This window comes from Sardina pilchardus, chromosome 21, assembly GCF_963854185.1.
Source record: "Sardina pilchardus chromosome 21, fSarPil1.1, whole genome shotgun sequence".
In the NCBI taxonomy this organism is placed as follows: domain Eukaryota; kingdom Metazoa; phylum Chordata; class Actinopteri; order Clupeiformes; family Clupeidae; genus Sardina; species Sardina pilchardus.
The window spans coordinates 27,834,735-27,852,853 of record NC_085014.1 but is presented as its reverse complement, the minus strand read 5'-3'; the positions used below and the strand labels follow the sequence as shown (position 1 = coordinate 27,852,853).

Below are 18,119 nucleotides of genomic sequence, written 5' to 3'. Positions count from 1 at the left end.
CCCAACGCATCTATGTGTGTTGTGCAAATGTGAATTGTATGTTAGTGCCTCCCTCATACACACACACACACAAACACACACGTGTGTGATGATAAGGCAGCTGAGATTGAGGGCTTACATGTGGTGTGACAAGGTGGTCAGTGAGATAGAGATGGTGCCACAGAGAGGAATTTCATAAGGGGGAGACGTTATTGTAGCCTCAGCCAGGAATACAGCCTGTAAGCTTTTAACCTCTCCTGAACAGAGAGAGAGAGGGAGAGAGAGAAAGAGAGAGAGAGAGGATAAAGGAGGAACAGTAATAAGATAGAGGGATGGTAGATGTGGGGGAGGGGTGGCGAGGGGAAGAGATAAATTGAGGGGGAAAATGAGAGAGTTGTGAGCATCTGAATATATTTGGAAGAGATAAAGGAAAGAAATAGAGAGCAGGCATTGTTCTAAACCAGTGTGTGTGTGTGTGTGTTAGAAAGACAAAGATGGAGAAGGAGGGCAGATTGTATAAATTATTATTTGTAGAAAGGAGTCAAAGGAGGAAGATGAGCTGAAGAAAAAAACAAAGAGCAACAGAGCCACACATGCAGGAGAGAGAGAGAGAGGGATATAGAGAGAAAAAGGGAGAGAGAGAGATGCTAAAGAGCTCTGGATCGATACAGCACATTTTCATGGCCAATCTTGCTTTCGCTCCCTGACCCCCTCCTCTTCCAAACATATACACCCACACAGCTCAACTCCATACCCCCAACACACACACATATATGCACACACACACACGTACAGGCACACACATGCATGTGCACATATTGTCCATGCACAACTATGAAAAGGAGCATACATTATTAATACATGCATGTAGCTAGACATATGGACACAATCTCCCTCTGCTCACATAAAGACACACTATAGCATACACACTCAACACAATTAGCATAGCACACTGGGCTCTGGGTGTGAGATCAGTCGTCAGGCAGGGATGCCCTGTGGGGGAAGGGAGGCTGGCTGGTGAAGGGAGGAGAAATGGGGGGGGGGGGGGTTGTTGTGGGATCTCCCCCGTCACTAGAACAGAGATAAAGAACACATGGTGGGGCTCCCCGCAACGTGACTGCAGCTGCCAATCAAGGCTGTGATCAAGGGAGAGAGATAAAGGACAGAGAACTAGAGGAAGGAGAGAGAAAGGCAAAAAGTGTAGAGAGAATACTGAGGGAAGAGGAGAGAGTGGAGAGTGGGGGCTAGAAAAGAAGTGAGCGATGGAGAGGAGGAGAGAGGAGAGTCCAGGAGACAGTGATGGGCTCTCTGTAATGGCCAGTCCCTATAGCGCCCGTGTGTTTGCATGACACACTCCGTGTTTACCCCACTCTGCCCGAGCTGCCCGATTACGCCAATTAGCCTCTCGTCATCAAAACGCCGGTTTCCACGGTAACCACACCGCCGAACGGCAGCAGGAGAAGTGCCCCGGCGGTCGCTCTGGATGTCGTTTCGGCGATGGCGTACGGCTGATGGAGCGGAACCCCCCCGACTGCATTCCTAACGTGGCTGGGCTCGGCGCTGCAGAGGACGAGTGGAGTGAGATCAGGGCTGCTAAATGCCATTTAAATGCATCTTAATGGGATCATTTAAAGTCCATTTGCCAGGATGCGCTGCCAGCGTCTGTGCCAAGTGCCAGAGCTCCGTTCACGTCGAGCGCGACGTTTCTGTGGCTGCCTTTTTCACTCGTTTCTCATTTTGCATTTCGCTCGCTTTTAAAGAAGCCTGCTCCTTTGGCCTCTGGTGCGTGGCAGCCGTTCACTGGGCTCTTGGCGCCGGGTCTGGAGCCGTGATGAGATGGCGGGGACGCTTGAAAAGGCTCTTTGCTGGCCGTCCGACTCAGTCATCTTTTCTCTCACATGTCATTGTGAGACCAAACACCAGGCGTGAGGCCGGACTGGCAGCCAGGTTGGCATGGTTGGCGAGGTTGCCATGGTTGGCAGGGTTGCCGTGGCCTGATAAAGCCCCTGCTCTGTCCTCATGGCATCAAGGGCAGAGCTGAAGTTTCCTATACTATACAAAATCAAATCAAACCAAATGCACTGACTTAAATCCCCCAGTCCATGAGATTGCAAGACAATAAATTCAAGTTGTGGAGTAGGCTTTCTCTAATTCTCTCTCCCCCTCTCTCACTCCCTCCTCCTGACTTGAGCAAGTTTAATTTCCGTCCGCGTCTCCTACCTTATGTGCCCCCCCCCCCCAGGCCTCTGTATAGTGAGCGTGCTCAGATCCCCGTAAGCTTATTAATTGAGGTGAGAGTGGCCCTGGCGCTGCGCTGCGCGGGCCCAGCAGCCTGTCATCCGGCCCTCTCAGGTGGAGGCAGCGAGGCGGAAGGCTGCCAGCGTGATTAATGCGGCGCGGCTATATTAGCTCTTGCCAGGGCGGCCCGCGCTCACCTCAGACGGGAGGCTGCTGTTGATGAATGCCCGGCGTCGCCCCATCTCTCCCCCCCGCTCCCTCACGGCTCCGCGCGCTCCAGACAGATGCCTGGGCGTGGTCTTACCAGAGGCCCTGATGTATCGACGGAGCACAGAGCCCCGGCCGTATTAATGTCTCATTGAGCACTTTAACACCGATTTACAGACTGCTGGCCTGGGATCAGTGTGATGAAGTAACAGACAGGCAGGTGAAGTTAAAAGACCCCGCGGCAGGGTTTTCATTTATCAGTCCACTCACGGAGTGAATCACGTGCAGTAGTCAACAATGATGAAGTGTGACGCAGATAGTGCTGTGCTAATGTTGATTTGATGCTTACAGTTGGGCTTACAGTTTGTCATTTGTCTGTAAAGTAGCCCTTCATGGGGTGAGGGAAAACACATGTATGTATTTTGCATTATTTAAGTCCCATATTGTTATTATGAACGGTGGGAGTTAAAAGTTTGTTCCAAATCTATTATATCTATTAAGTCCTGGAAAGGAGAGAGCAATGGTTCATTTGGTGCTGTGAGGTGATAGTATGAAGCTCTGTTACTGCATTCATCTTTCTCTGCTGTGGAGGAATGTGCCTGTGTTGGTGGGTGTGGTGTCTTGCCTCTGAGATTGCAGCTCATTGTTCATGTTGTTTAGCACCTTTGGGTAGCTATCAGTGGCCACTATTCATAACCCAGTTTCTACCCCTAACCCTCAGCTACTGTATGGGGCCTATGGGGCTAACACCGCATCCCCTCTCTTACCCTGACCTGGTTTCACACACAATCTCAACTGTTTATTATTTGTGCTGTTTTTGAATGAATTGTGAATGATGTGTAGATTACTAATAGATTACTAATGTTAAGCACAATACTTTAGTAAATGTGAACAAACAAGAGCAAACAAGAGACTTGGGGAAACCCAATGTCCGGTAAATAAACAACCACATACTGTTCCGCAGCACAGTGTAACATTACAAGCCCCATGGGTTTCCCTTGCTGTACTGTAGGTTCCCACTCTGCAGGAGGGGAGACATACCCACCCTCCCACTCCTAGCATCTTCAGCAGCCTCGCAGGTAAACATTGCAGCTCGCCTGATTGATGTGATTGAGATTAATTGTCCTTTTTACGAGATGCCGTTTCGTTTGATTCCCTTTAGAGGCAGCCAAGTTGTTGTGCCGGGTCCTCGTGTATCCGTTTATGTTCCGATTGACTGTAATGATCGTGACCTTCTGCTGTGGCGGGGACCACGGTGGACGCGGCGGGGACACTTACGTAAGCGTGGGGCCGCCGGGCGCGGCGAGGCAAAGCGAGGCGCTAATCTGGTTAAGCGGCGAGGAGGCCCTGATTGGCCGTCTGTGAGGAGGCGTGAGGAGATGCGGAGAGGCTCAGGCGCGGACCGTCTGCCTCTGGGCAGCGCTGTGGTCATGTGACGTGGGTGCCCTGGACCTTTTTCATTAGTGTCTGCGTCCAGAGAGAGAGAGACATAGAGAGAGACAGAGAGAGAGAGAGAGAGAGAGAGAGAGAGAGAGAGCTTTGGGGTGTTTCTTCACAATTATACTGCTGGTTGCCGAAGGCTGTGTCCGTGATTGATCTGGGTGGCATTTGAAACGAGTGTCTTGCAGGAGGGAGAGTGATGGACGGCAGTGATGACCAGTCCTTGTGTCCTTATCGGTGGCTGTTGGGGGCTCTGTGTAGGGGTGGGGCTGTGCTGTGCTGCTGTGGTAGTGCTCCTCACATCCTTGAGAGCGTGCTGCCCTTCCATGTCTAATCTCCCTCCGAGTCCTGCTCTTTATGGGGACGTTCGGCCATGAGCCAACAGATTATCCCTAAGGAGGTGCAGTTGTCACAGGCAATGTGCGACATGACAAGTGTTGCAGACACTGTGTGTGTGTGAGAGAGAGAGAGAGCGAGAGTGAAGTCATAGGGATGAGCAAAGGCTTTGAGTTGAATGCATAAGCATCCCCCGTTCTGGATTAGTGCCAGAGTTGCCAGCTATCAGACAGACGATCTGTGATGCATGCAGAGTTGCCTGAGACCTGCTCTGTCATCGGGCGCACACACACAGACACTGAGCTCCGCACCTGAACACCCCACGAGACAGCACGCTCAAGTGCCTTTTCCCACAAGCGGTGTTGAACAACCACCAAAGTTACATAAAACATCATTCTTTCTCTCTGTGTAACTGTCTGTTCCCAGAGCAGTTGTTCAGCAGTGGGTTGAGCACACGCAGTCCTGGACACTGTACCATTGTGAAGACTTGCTACATATTTGTTGTCCCTCGGAAATCTTGGTGCAGACGTTGTTGTCTGCTGCTGGAGCTATTGTTTGTTTGTGTTTATGCTAGCATGAAGAAGTGGATTGGTTTGGTTTCGGTCCTCTGCTGGTCCCAGTGGGCTCGCCCTAATTTGGCTCGCGAGCGTGTGTTGATAAATCCGTTCATGATTTGTTGTTGTTTGTGTCCGAGTGTACTGATGAGATTGACCCAGCGGTCGCCTCGCTGGGCTCATCTCTGTGGTCAGGGCAGACGAGCGCATGGCAGTGGCGCTAGCAGACATGAGATCACGTCTGAATGAGGTCTCTTGCCCAAAAGAAAACACTGACCGAGAACAAAACTTTTCCGAGGGGCTATTTCCAACCCCTGTCATCGAGGGTCAGTGTTTCTGCGTTTAACCAACGTCGGTCTGTTTCGTTAGCAGCCTGTTTAGCCCGCCGGCGTTTGTATCGTTTTCACATGAAAGCGCGGTGCTTTGTCCACGTCGACTCAAAGCGGACAAAGCCTGGCCATGCTCAGATGCCTCTCCTCTCAGTGGCTCTTAACCAAGTGAAGGCTTTTTCTCTCTCCCTTCCTCTTTCTCTCTCTCGCTCTCTCTCTCTCTCTCTCTCTCTCTCAATACTCTCCTTTTATTCCCGTCCAGACTCAGAACTGGATGAATGCCTCTCGGGCGAAAAGCAGAGATGAGGGATGGCTTAGAGACAATTAGCAGCCACTGCGCGCTCACAAAGTAAAAAAAAGACAGGATTGATGGCGCTACATTATTGGGCTTCCGCGTCGGCTTGGCTAGATTGGCTCCCCCTACACACACACACACACACACACACACACACACACACACACACACTCGGCGAGCCCTCCACAAAGGGAAGCGATGGTCAATCAGCGGTGAATGCCGCTGGAGACGAGAGGGCCTCCCTCTTAATGAGCGGAATGAGCTGTTTGCGGCGCGTCCACATGCGTCCGAGCGGCGGGCGCCGGGACAGTAAATGAGGCGAGGCGTGAGAGAGCGGACCTTTGTGTCCCATGCCACTGTGCGCCGCGTCAATACCGCTTTAGGGCTAATGATCTCGCCCCGGGCACCACACAAGGGCAGGGGCCCACACAATGGAGTGAAAGGGGGGGGGGCAGAGAGGACTGACACTGATGGAGGATATTAGTGTGTGTGCAAACACTGCGCTAGCAGGAGAACACACGCAGAATACATAGAGGAGGAAGGCAGAGGGGGGGAACAGTTCATGTTCAAGTTCAGGCTCTTTTCTTGGTTCAGGAACCAACTGTGTTAAGCAATACGGGAACTACAGAAATGGGTTTTTAATCAAATCTCTCTCTAATGCCGTTATGATACAGACAATTTGAGCTGCCTGACAGATGTGATGCATTCTCGTTAGTAGCATTTTCAAATCATGAAATTGGACTTGATGAGTGTAATTGCTCTAATCACAACTTGTTGTTGTGTTGCAGAAAACAATGTGGGCAACCGTGTAGACAGCCACTGAGTTTTGCTCTGCCATTGTGTTTCATCTGCGCTGTTACTAATTTATAGCCTTCTGTATCACAGATATGCACGACTAAATAATGTATCCATTCAGACATAATCACTTCTGCTAAATCTCAGGCAATGGCATATGATGTATGTGTTTCAAGAACTAGCGTGTATGTTTCCTGTCTGTGTGTGTGTGTGTGTGTGTGTGTGTGTGTGTGTGTGTGTGTGTGTGTGTGTGTGTGTGTGTGTGTGTGTTTTGTGTGTGTTACCAATGTTTCACAAGTGCACTCAATGTTTAAAGCATGATAAAAGGACATGTTTGAATTTGGTGACTGACTCATGGTGTATTTTTTGCAGTTGAGTAAACAACTCCATTTAAAACCTTTGTTTAGAAGAAAGATATGTTTGCTGTATTCTCTCCATCTCAGCTGAGATTTGAGAAGTGCTCTGGCGTAAGAGGCCTCTTCTTTCAGGGTAAAAGAAGCCACTTCTGAAACTAGTCCAGCCGGTATCTCCAATCCTACTAACCAAGCACTTCCTCTGTCCTCTTGCCCCCACCTCTCCATGTTTTTCCCCTCCTTTCCTGTCCTCCTTTGCTCCCTTCTCTCCCTCTCTCTCCCTCTCTCTCTCTTTCTCTCTCCAGGAACACTTCACTCCTGAGTGCAAGTTCAAGGAGTCGGTGTTTGAGAACTACTACGTGACGTACTCCTCCATGATCTACAGACAGCAGCAGTCGGGCCGGGGCTGGTACCTCGGCCTGAACAAGGAGGGCGAGATCATGAAAGGGAACCATGTGAAGAAGAATAAACCCGCCGCCCACTTCCTCCCCAAGCCTTTGAAAGGTCAGTTCTGCCGCCGTGGTCCTCTTATGACCGCTGTCTGACCCCTGGCAGACCAGCCAGGCAGAGAGCAGCTCTCTCTAGGTGCCACACTTATTGGACTTGATCTGGCTGCCATTGGAACACAAACTGTGTAATTAACGGAAGGTTGTACTATTATTATCAACCATGAGCTAGCTATTAGTTACTAACAAACGTAGCTATTAAAACTCGTTATTATTGAGCTAAGAAACGAGGCCTGATTAGACTGGTGGAGTAGAGCAGGGGAGAGTGTCTTCTCCGCGACTGGAGTCTGTGGGGCTGTGAGTTGGTGGCGACAGGTTCGTATTGAGTGCCTCCACCGGCTCTTCATCTTCCGGCGGCGCGGGCCGACAGTTAAAAGCATTGTCTGTGGCAGGGCCTGACAGCATGATGAAGCTCGGCTCCATTCACACGGAGACAGCTGGGCTCTTTACACCGCGCACGGCACTGGACCGTCCAGCCCCGCACAGGTCAGCCATTCAGCGCTAATGGCCAGAGGATTAGCCAAAGAGAACGATGACAAAAAGAGGGAGAGATAGAGAGAGAGAGGGAGGGAGGAAAAGAAAGTAAGGGCTGGAACAAGAGAGTGAAAGAGGTATTGAAAGCGCCGTAGACCTTTCATCTTGAACAAGGAACACATACATTCCTGTCAATAAACACACAGGGGAGATAAAAGGGACACTTTCAGTCGACATTCTCCTCTAAAGAAAGAGCCGCTGCCGCACAATCAGGAGAAAAGAGGAAGAGAATGCAAGAGGACAGCTTAATGCCAGCGTCTTGTCAGAGTCTCGCCTTTGTTTCTTTTTCCAGGAGAGTTTCGGGATGTTCAGGGTGCGGCTCAGTGCAGAAATAGAAGAACATGTGCAGTCAGTTTACTGAGGAAAATAAGCTGACGAGCCGCCGGGACAGAACATTTTCAAAATGCTCTGAATATATTTTTTGCCAGTCATGCAAAAACATCTGCCTGTAATGGTCGAGTGGTCAAACTTAACACTACAAGAGACCGATGAACGTTAACCAGTGGTCATTTATCTTCTGACCACAGCCCATTAGCGTGTAGCTCATGAGGCCCATAATGAGGACTCTGTGGTGTCGGACTATAAGTTAGAGCGGAGCCCGCTAATCCGGTGGTTTCTCCGCGGTGCGGAGATCTCATGGGCCGGCTGTGTCCAGTTTTGCGGCGCTAAACGACTTCTCTTGACTTTCCCGGCGAGAACTAAAAAAACTGCTGCGGGAGGCAGAATGCTGAGTGACGGGCGTTGTGGGGGTGAGTGCAGCGCGTGTGTTGACATGTGTCACTCCGCTGGGGAGCCGAGGCCTGCACTCAGCAGCGCACGCAGCTTGTCGCTGGGGCACACTCACGCAGGCCCCGCCGCCGCTAATAGCTTTTTGGGGGGATGTGGCCCGAGAAGCCAACACTTAGAGGCAGATCAGCTTTCCACCGGGATGGCGGCTTACACAGAGAGAGAGAGAGAGAGAGGTGGTCAGTACAGAGGAAGGTGGACATGAATTATACACGACGACAGGGGGCTTACTGTGCTTATCAGCTTTACACTATAGCCAAGGCTGAGGGTCAGTCAGGAAACAGGCCGGAGGAGGAGGCTGTGGTGCAGTGGTCAGTGTCTCATGAGCAGCTCAGCTAAACTAGACTAACACTGACTAACTACACTACAACAGACAAGTTACACTACCACTGACAAGCTGACTATTGACTTAACCACTGATTAAGTAACAGCTATCTAGGAAGAGTATAAGAGTGTAAGAGGGTGTTCTTATTTCATAGCTAATGAGGACTTAGTGAGAGTGCTGGCCCATCAGCTAAAGAGATGAAAGGACCTGCCTCAGCTTTGTACTGTAGATGTCATTCAGCCACCTTCTCCTACTTGGTGGCCTCAAACCAAACCAAACTCACCTCATCCCTCTCTCTCTCTCTCTCTACCTCTCTCTCACTTTCTCTCTCTCTCTCATATCCTCCTTTCATATTCTCCTGATTCTCTCACATCTCTGTTGCTGGTTGAAGTGCTTCTTAGGCAAGATATTGAAAAGCACACCAGCCCTCCCCTTGCTTTAGTTCAGAGGAACAATCCGTTGACATGCCTTAGAGTGTTATTAGCCTTGAGCAGTATGCCTTCTGTAGGAGCACTAGTCTCTACACCTGCACCCATTAAATTAGGCCAATGGAATATTTATGCAAACGCATTCTTTGAAGAACTACTTCCTCTCAGTGAAGAACTCATTCACGTGTGCTAAGTGCTCCCAATCTGCCATACTCACTAAATGACCATTCTAGCTAATGAATAAACAGCAGAGATTCCTTTTCCTTCCAATTACTTGGTGTAGAAGCGGCTTTCTCCAATATATAGAAGATGTGTCAGATGTTGTGATAAGTGATTGTTTGGTCCATTCCCCTCTCAAATAAATATTATTTTCATATCCGTGATGTTCTTCCGGACCTGTGTGAAGACTCGCCGGGTTTCTCCTTTAACGCTAACGATGTAGTTCACTGTGTACTATTGACACGGAGCATAAGCAGAGATCTGAAAGCCTAATGCTCCATTGTGGCTGGAAGTGGAATGTTGGTTTTAAGCCATCAAAGGCGTCTGATCCTCTGGTGGACTTCCTGACAAGACCCCAGCCTCATCCTCCTTCGGCGTGGTCAATTTGAGGTTGCGCAGCAGCTACCACTAATATGTCAAGGATCGACCGGCGCAGCCCCCCCCCCCCCATCCCCTGAAGTGGCGTATTGATTGACTTGTGTAGAGACAGAGGCTGGTCAGGAGGCTGAAGGCAGACTGATGGGTCTGTTGTGAAGCCCTGACGAGACCAGCAGATCACAGGAGAGCTTCCGCATGAGCAGGCTTACTCTGGCTTTGTGTGTGTGTCTGAGTGTGTAGTGACTTTGTCTTTCTTCTCCTTCTTTTTCTCCTCCTCTTGTCTGTCTCTTTCTTCTCTCTCTCTCTCTGGTTCCTGTCCTCAGTGGCCATGTACAGAGAGCCTTCCCTCCACGACCTGACTGAGTTCTCGCGCTCCGGCAGCGGCACGCCCACCAAGAGCCGCAGCGCCTCGGCCGTGCTCAACGGGGGCAAGGCGGTCAGCCAGAACGAGTCCACGTAGCCAGGGCAACCGCTGCCCACGACTACCGCCGCCACCACCACCACCACCCGCCACCACCGGCCCACCTAGCAACACCCACCGCCCCCCTCCTCCTCGCGCCACGCCTTCCACCTGTACCTCCGGCCGCTCGTGACTTCAACCCAAGCCGACGTCTCCTCTTTTCCAACACGCTCTCTCTTTCGGTGGTGGAGGACAGCAGCCTCACACACACACACACACACACACACACACACACACACACACACACACACATATACTCGACACTGTTAAGCTTTTTTGAGTTTCCTGACACTCTTCCTCACCGTCACAGTAAGCTCATTTAAAAAAAAAAAAAAAACGACGACATTAGGGTAGTTGTAGAGTTTTTAAGAAATGATACAAAACAAAAAACGGGGCATTTCTTAAGTTTGGGTCACCACAGCAAACAACTCACCACTGTTCTTTTTTTTTTTTTCATTTTTCATTTCTCCAGTAGAGTCCGACAAATTTAGAGACACCTCTCCGCATCCTTTTTTTTTATGATTACGATTATGATTATGTTCTTATGGTTTCGATTGGGACGCCGTAAGGGCAGTCAGTGGGGGGTGTAGCTGCTCGGTGCAGTGGTAAAGAAGCGCCCTTTCCCTGCCCTCTGTGTCCTTCGCGCTGCCCAAAGGACGAAGCCGCGTGCCCGCGGTTTGACCCGCTGCGGCGTGTGACGAGGCCAGCCGGCTCTAATGGTAGCTCTCCCGCCTTTTCCTAGTGCACTCGCTGAGAGACGCAGCTCTGGTCTCTAGCATGGGAATATTAAAGCCTCTACTCGGCCCACCTGACCTGAGAAAGACGGGCAGCTCAGCTGAGCACCCCGAGTGGTTCTTTTTTTTTTCTGTGTCTCGTTTGTGTGTGTCTCTCTCTCTCAAGAGAGAGGGAGAGACTGTGGCTCTACATTGCTTGCTAACTTTTTTTCAAATTTAGCGTTGAGCCTTTGCGTTTGTTTGTTTGCTTGTTTGTCCCCCCCTCCCTCCCTTTTGTGGTCCATCCCTCTGTACTTCTGTGCTTTTGTTCGGTCTGTGATACTAGAAGAATGGAATTCCAGTACACCAAAGAGTGTCCCTTTAAGCGGTGGAACCACGCCTGTGTCCACTCACAGCAGGAAGTGATGAATTATTTTTCTTACCGTACATTTAAAAAGAAAAAGAAAAAACTTGAGGCAAATAAAAAGTGCTTAAAAGAGAAAGATTTAATTGCTTACTGGCTGTGGGTGTCAGTGGCCCAGTATTCGAGAAAGTGCTTTTTTTCTGTGCTGGTACACTCCGAGTGAAAGGCATGAAGCGACTGTTCTGTGTACTCTCCCCCTCCTCCTGTCTCTCTGTCTTGTCACGTTGAGTCTGTCAGTCTGTCCCCCCGAAACGTCTTTGTTTCTCTGTCTCTCAGTGATGATGTCATGCCTTACCCCCCTCTTTCTTCCCTCTCTCTCTCTCTCTCTCTCTCTCTCTCTCTCTCTCTCTCTCTCTCTCTCTCTCTCTCTCTCTCTCTCTCTCTCACTCTCTCTTTCTCTGTCTTTGCTGACTTTGGTCACCATATACGGTGTTAACTCGCCAGCATATGGTGAAAGTTCCCACCCAGGACTCTGTTTTTCGTGTATGAGTAACTTATCGTGGTGACAATTTTCTATATTAAGAAGAAAAAAAAAACTGTGGAATTTTAGGTGGCTTACCATTTTATAGGATATGTCATATTTGTAAAAGTGAAAAAAAGAAAATCTTGAAAAAAGGAAAAAAAAAAACCTCCCTTTCTTGTACAGGGCATGGACAAAATGAAGTTGTGTACAACAAAGGACCCTTTTCTGATGGGCTATGTTCTCTATCCCCGGGCCCCCATTCTTCATCCAAGCGCCGGGGAGGTTGTTTTCTTCTGTTACTTTTGACTTTTCTTTGGTTTAAGGTGAACATATCTGTTGCATGGGAGACAGCAGGGACGCCAAGACTAGAGCTGCATGATGTAGGCTATGTGTATTAACCCATGTTGGATCATGTGTTCCAATCTACCACAGTTCAAACCAGAAAACAACATGTACCAACAGGCATTCAGCCTGGTACCTTCCAGGTGTTTATTATTTGTTGTATACACAAAATGCACTGAATAAAATGTTTATATTAAGATATACTTTTAACACGGCCTGTGGTTCGTCTGATTGTGTTTTATGTATATTGTCTCGACCTGTGTGAGTTTCTGGAGCTCCGATAAAAGGATTTAAAGATGGAACATTTTACATGCATACTGCAGAGAATACTCTATCGCTATAGCAATTAAGGAGAATAAAACGAGCGTGCCCATATCAAATTCAAATTAAATACACCTCCATTGCAATGGGCCGTCTTTACGGCCGTTTGGAATGAAAGCATGCTCAGTTGACCAAGGTTATTTGAGAAGGCAACTCTTTAAAACACTATGTGATGGACAAAAGCGATCTGGACCCGCCTCAGTCATCTCTGTAATTGCCACTCTTGCAGGGCGCACAATACACCCCTGGGCTTTCTGTGGGAAATAAAAGGCCGGTTTCATGTGAGAAGTCATCTCTGCTGAAGGTGGCCCACTGGGGGATTCCCACAGGAGCGGCCGGGGCCATTTGGCGCTGATGTTTTTGAGCCCACTCACCGCTGCCGTGTCCTCCCGTGAACAGACGAGGCGCCCCGCGGGACTCATATTCTCACGCTAATTGCCCAGCAGAGTCAAGGCTCCTGCACGCACCATGCCCTCGCACGGCCGTTTTATATAATGAATCAATGCAGCCCAGTCCTTATTGCCAAGTGTGTGTTCCCTGGAATACCCCCCCCCCCCCCATACACACACCCCAACATACACACACACACCCCAACATACACACACACACACAGGAGGAGTCGGTGTTCTCTGATGGCTTGATAGCACAGAAAGTCCAGACCTCAAGCGCCGTGTTCATACTGCCGCATGCAGATTGTGTGTGAGACGATGGAAGCTGATCTCATTAGTGTAAGAGAGATTAATGAGGGAGCAGACTGGTAAACTTGCATTATGCAAGAGTTTAGTCATACCGATGTACGGCTATACGCCGTCCACTTCCACTTTCACTCTAAAGCCAAACAAGGCGTTATCCCGCTCCAGTAACCGTGAGCTCAGTCGACTGTGTCCTCATATAATGAGCCGTACATTCCAGCCATAGGCTGTAGCAAATAAAGAAACGTTGCCTTTTCATACTGTGCTAATTTTGCTTTAAATTCAAGCCTCAATCTGATGTAAATGGCAGAGGACATTCAGAGTGGCCATACTTACTGCCTGGTCCTTGAGTTGAACTTGGAGATGGATCAGAGTCCCATCAGGTTTCATGGGGATGATGTGGAGCTGGTTCAACAACATCAGCCACAGTGCTAAAGGTTGTCTTTATATCTGTTGACCTTTTGACCTGCTGCTGCTGTTCTGCACTGGGATGTCTGATGGCCATTGGCTGATTTATAGCCAATCTCTCCCTCTACAGTACTCATTCACCTTATGCAGTCTCCAGGCCACATTTGGAGTGCCACTAACTTTTGAGTTTGTCAGCTCTGTCATTGAGCCCTACAGGCAAGAAAGGGCAGTGGAATTCTCACTATATGAGAGGCTGCCTCTTCTTCTGCCTCTAGGTCTGTGGTCCACCAAAGCACATAAGATTCAGCAATCATGCGCCAGTTAGTATAGAGTCCATATGCCATAACATTACTGCTCTGCAATGCCATGACATTGGTTGGAGATCAGTGCAGTGGGCGCCTATTGAAATGTGTGCAGCCCAGTGCATTGTGGTGCTCCACTCTCCCTTAATGCCTCTGTTCCAGCATCCACACCCTGCTCCCTATTCATTAGCGCAGACACGCCACTTCATTAGGCGGGGCAGGGTCCTCTCGTCCCGCACGCTGACCGGGGTAACGGGGCCTTGTTTCTTTTTGGCCAGTCAGCAGCCGAGAGGCGGCCATCGCGCTCTAATGAGCCAGAGTCCTGTGAGCCCCTTGAGCCGGCCGAGAGACGCGCGGCACCGTGAGTGGGATTAGCGCTCGCGCTTGTTAGCGCTGATAAACACCACAGCAGCTACCTGCCTCCTCTCTTTTCATTACACAGGTCAGTCCCAAAGGACTCAGCACCATAAGAGTTGCATGAGTAGTTCAATGACTTTAGTCTTGCGGTGGACATAGTCCAAAGTGAAATATGAATACTCAATCGACACCAATTTATTCTTAAATGAGATATGATGCTAGACATACTGTAAGAGGGCTATTCGTTCAGAGAAACCATGGGATCTAAGAGAACTGGCACTGAATGGAGTCATAAAATCAGTAAAGCACAACAGTCGGTTAGTATGCACTATGCAGTACTTTGTAAACACAAATACACCCAAGCACTACAGACTAGAGAGATGGCCCTTGCTGACCTGTCCAGTCATTAAAACCATATCATCTGCACATCTAATGGAACAGTAAGCTGCCATATGGAGACTTGGTTGTTGAACATTACTGCAGACTTTAACATGACTCGCAGACTTTGCCTTGATATTAGGCTCACAACTAACAGAACTATCTTTTGAGACTGGTTGGTTTGGCCATGGACTTACTCTCAAAGACCTGTACAATTCCACATTATTACTGTAGCTACCTAGTGGCTATTGTATCAAAGATCCTTGATTACTAACCGCTTTAACCCTCTCTGATTGTATTTCATACATACTTTTCCCTAGTACGTACAGTACAGTAGTCCGCATACATACTTTTCCCTACATACTGTAGTATTCATACATACTTTTCCCTAGTACATACTGTAGTATTCATGCACACTTTTCCCTCACAAAGCCCATAATCCTTTGTGAGGGCCTGGATGAGACAAGAAGTGCTAGCTTCAATTGAGCAGTACAATATGATGAAATAGAATGGAATACATGTTGTAGGCATGTCAGTCAGCTTCAGACTAGTAAAAGCACCACACAACACTGATGTACAAGTATGCTATTATATGATTTGTAGTTCTGGTATTAAAACCATCTGAAACATCCAGCTGACAATATCTTGGCATCAGAATACACACACAGCCCAGTTAATTATGGTGCATGCTAAAGCAGCAGCAGCAGCAGCAGGCTGAGATTCCACAGTAGCCTACTGAGCAAATGTGAAAAACATTTCCTACAAATGCCTTCTTATAATAATGTATCATAAAGACACATCATGTATTAGACAGTACGTCATAGTATTTTAATCAGACTTCTGATCGATAAATAATTTTCCTAAAGTGTTTTCTCTATATCAGGGGTTTTCACCTGTCCCTGTGTGGAATGTGCTGCATTATGAACATTGATGATACGTTGAATATTTCCAGACAGCCACTATAGACAATTTATGTTCGATGATTAGTCAGTTTTAGAACCGATAGATCAGAAACTTCAAATGGGTGTTTTTCCAACCTGGGAGCATGCAGTTGGCCCAGCACCGCACTGTTATGACCAAAGACCTAGAATCAGACAGAAGAGCACAGTGGCTTTTGCGGTTAAATGTCAGCAGCACTAGATTCTTAGAGTTTTCCTCTGTAATGCTGATGTATGTGAGCCGACACCACAGAGCCATCTGCCATCTACTGTATGGCTCATCTCTCCAAAATGGGTTTATGTGGTAAAGACTGCAGTGGGCGTCAATATGCGTTGTCCTACCACACAGTGATTTCAATAAAGGGCGTTTGCTGTGGCAGAGAGCACAGCTTATAGGCATACAGTGCAATCCTTCCGAGAGAAGATTCTAGATTCCCCTGCGGCTTTAGAGGCCAGGCGGACTGATGAGATCCTAAAAGACACGCTGTGCCCTGGGAATGGAATTTGGAGGACCCAGTCCTCATGGCACAGTGGAATTAGTACAGTATTATTTTAATCCACATGAAAGAGGACATGTACTACATACAGTATCTACACGTGCCTAATCCACTGCTCATGTCTGCCTAATGTCACCAGGAACATTTGTAAAGCACAAGCTATTACGCACGCTGCAGACATCCGCTGTTCTTTTTTTCTGTCGGGTTCTTGACCCTTGTGAGCCGCTGTGCCCTCACCTCTCAATCACAAGCAATGGTGTACCACCTGCACATCTCTCTCTCACACACACCCGTTCTCTCCCTCTCTCACTCTCCTCTGTGCCTTTTTCTCTTTCTCTCTCTTAATCACATGCAAAGTGCTCTGTGGTCAGAGTGTTGAAGTAAGGTGTTGACAAAGCTATTGTGGAATGCAAGGGAGTGCAACAAGGCCATTAAGAGGGAAATCAAATAAGATAAACTACAGCGGTATGGCTAGGAGCGCTAATGTGCATACAAAGTAGCCCAAATGATCACCCAGTAACACTAGCGCTCTCCTCCTCCCTCGCCTCCCTCTCTCTTCTCTTTCTTTACTATCTCTCTCTCGCTCCCTCTTTCTCTTTCCCTCCCGGTTCCTCCAACTAGGGCAGATTCTGTCCTGTTTCTGTCCTTTAGCCCCGCTCCTCTCTCCCTCCTTTCTCCGTGCGCAGGAGGGAATCCCAGCCTGCTGCGCCTGCTGCAGTGAGTGTGGGGAGAGAGAGAGAGGGATAGAGAAAGAGAGAGAGAGAGAGGGATTGGGGGAGAGAGGGAGAGAGAGCGGGAGGCTGCCACGTGTTACGTAACAGCAGTCAGACATCCAGTACTTGCCCCTGCTGCTGCTGCTGCTGCTGCTGCCGATAGTGGTAGCGGGGAGCGTGCAGTATTCATGAGGGCTCCGGCACATCAAAAATGCATCCCCCTCTCCATCTCTCTTTCTCTCCGTTTGCTTTTCTCTGGCTTTTTCACAGCCTTTTCTCTTTCTCTCCTCCATCCATGTCTATCACTCTCTCCCCTCTTCTTCTTTTTCTTCCCCACCCCCTCTTTCGGTCTGTCTCTAAATCTCTCCGAAATGAGCTTTACGTTTGGTCAGTCGCCTTTGATTAATGAATGGTGGCGCGCAAAATGTGGAGGGAGTGGGGGGGCATACAGGATACCCTTGCTTCACATCTCTCTCTCTCTCTCTCTCTCTCTCTCTCTCTCTCTCTCTCTCTCTCTCCTTTGCTTCTTCCTCCCCCTCTTCATTTCTCTCCCTATTTCTTCTCAACTTTCATTCCCCCCGTCTGTATTTTACACACAGTTACAGAACCAATCATTAATCTCTCATGGCTATGTGCCACTGGGACCATCTCCTCTGTGTAGAGAGTAAATAAATAAAAGTAAATAAGTACACTATAAGTACACTACATTTAGGACACGGCTCTCCACACGTGACTGGCAGTACAGTGCATGAGAATACAGAGCTGCCACATTGCCATGCTGATTGATGATGGTATGCGGTGCACCATGGCGTGTGTTCAGCTGATACCCTTTGCACACAACCGCTCATCTCCGCGCTGTTTGGCACTCAGAGTCCTTTTAAGCCCGACAATTGAGTGACTGCAGAAAGACACACTACATGTTCACTACATGTCAAACTGTAACAGAGAGCTCCTCCAATATGCATAATTGAGAACGGCTCCATCCATCTGAAGAATAGGCGGTGTGAATATCATCATGGGCGATTTGCTCTCGTTCCTCGAGTGCTCGCGGTGTCGTGCGGCGCGTGGGGAGAAACAGCGGGCCGTGAAATGCGGTCCCCGAGTAGCTAACGCAAACAAGCGCGGCACGGCCGGGAAGCCTGTGTGGAGCAGAGCGCACCACACACAATAGAGCCCCATTACAACCAGGTGCGCTAAACAAACACACAGACACACACACACACACAAACAGGGAGAGAGAGTCTCTGAGGACTGAGGGGGACTCCATCAGGGGCCTCGCTGTTTTGCGACAACAAAAGCTTTATTTTATTTTTATTTTACCTCTATTTGCCTATTTTACCAAGCGAGTCCCAGTGAGGTCTTAAATCTGGTTTACAAGGGAGCCCTGTAAAAGATGGAGAGGTGGAGAT

The 18,119-nt window shown here is 48.8% G+C and overlaps 1 protein-coding gene across 4 annotated transcripts in view; it reads left to right on the top strand.

The window, feature by feature from the left end:
• fgf13a (fibroblast growth factor 13a) overlaps positions 1-12,306 on the top strand; it is a 99,040-nt gene extending 86,734 nt beyond the window's left edge. For all 4 annotated transcript variants that reach the window (XM_062525093.1, XM_062525095.1, XM_062525092.1 and 1 more), the window contains 2 exons: positions 6,832-7,030; positions 10,026-12,306. In XM_062525093.1, coding sequence (XP_062381077.1) covers positions 6,832-7,030; positions 10,026-10,162 — 336 coding nt within the window. In that variant the 3' untranslated portion in view covers positions 10,163-12,306. The remainder of the gene's footprint in view (positions 1-6,831; positions 7,031-10,025) is intronic.
• The last annotated feature ends 5,813 nt before the right edge of the window (positions 12,307-18,119 follow it).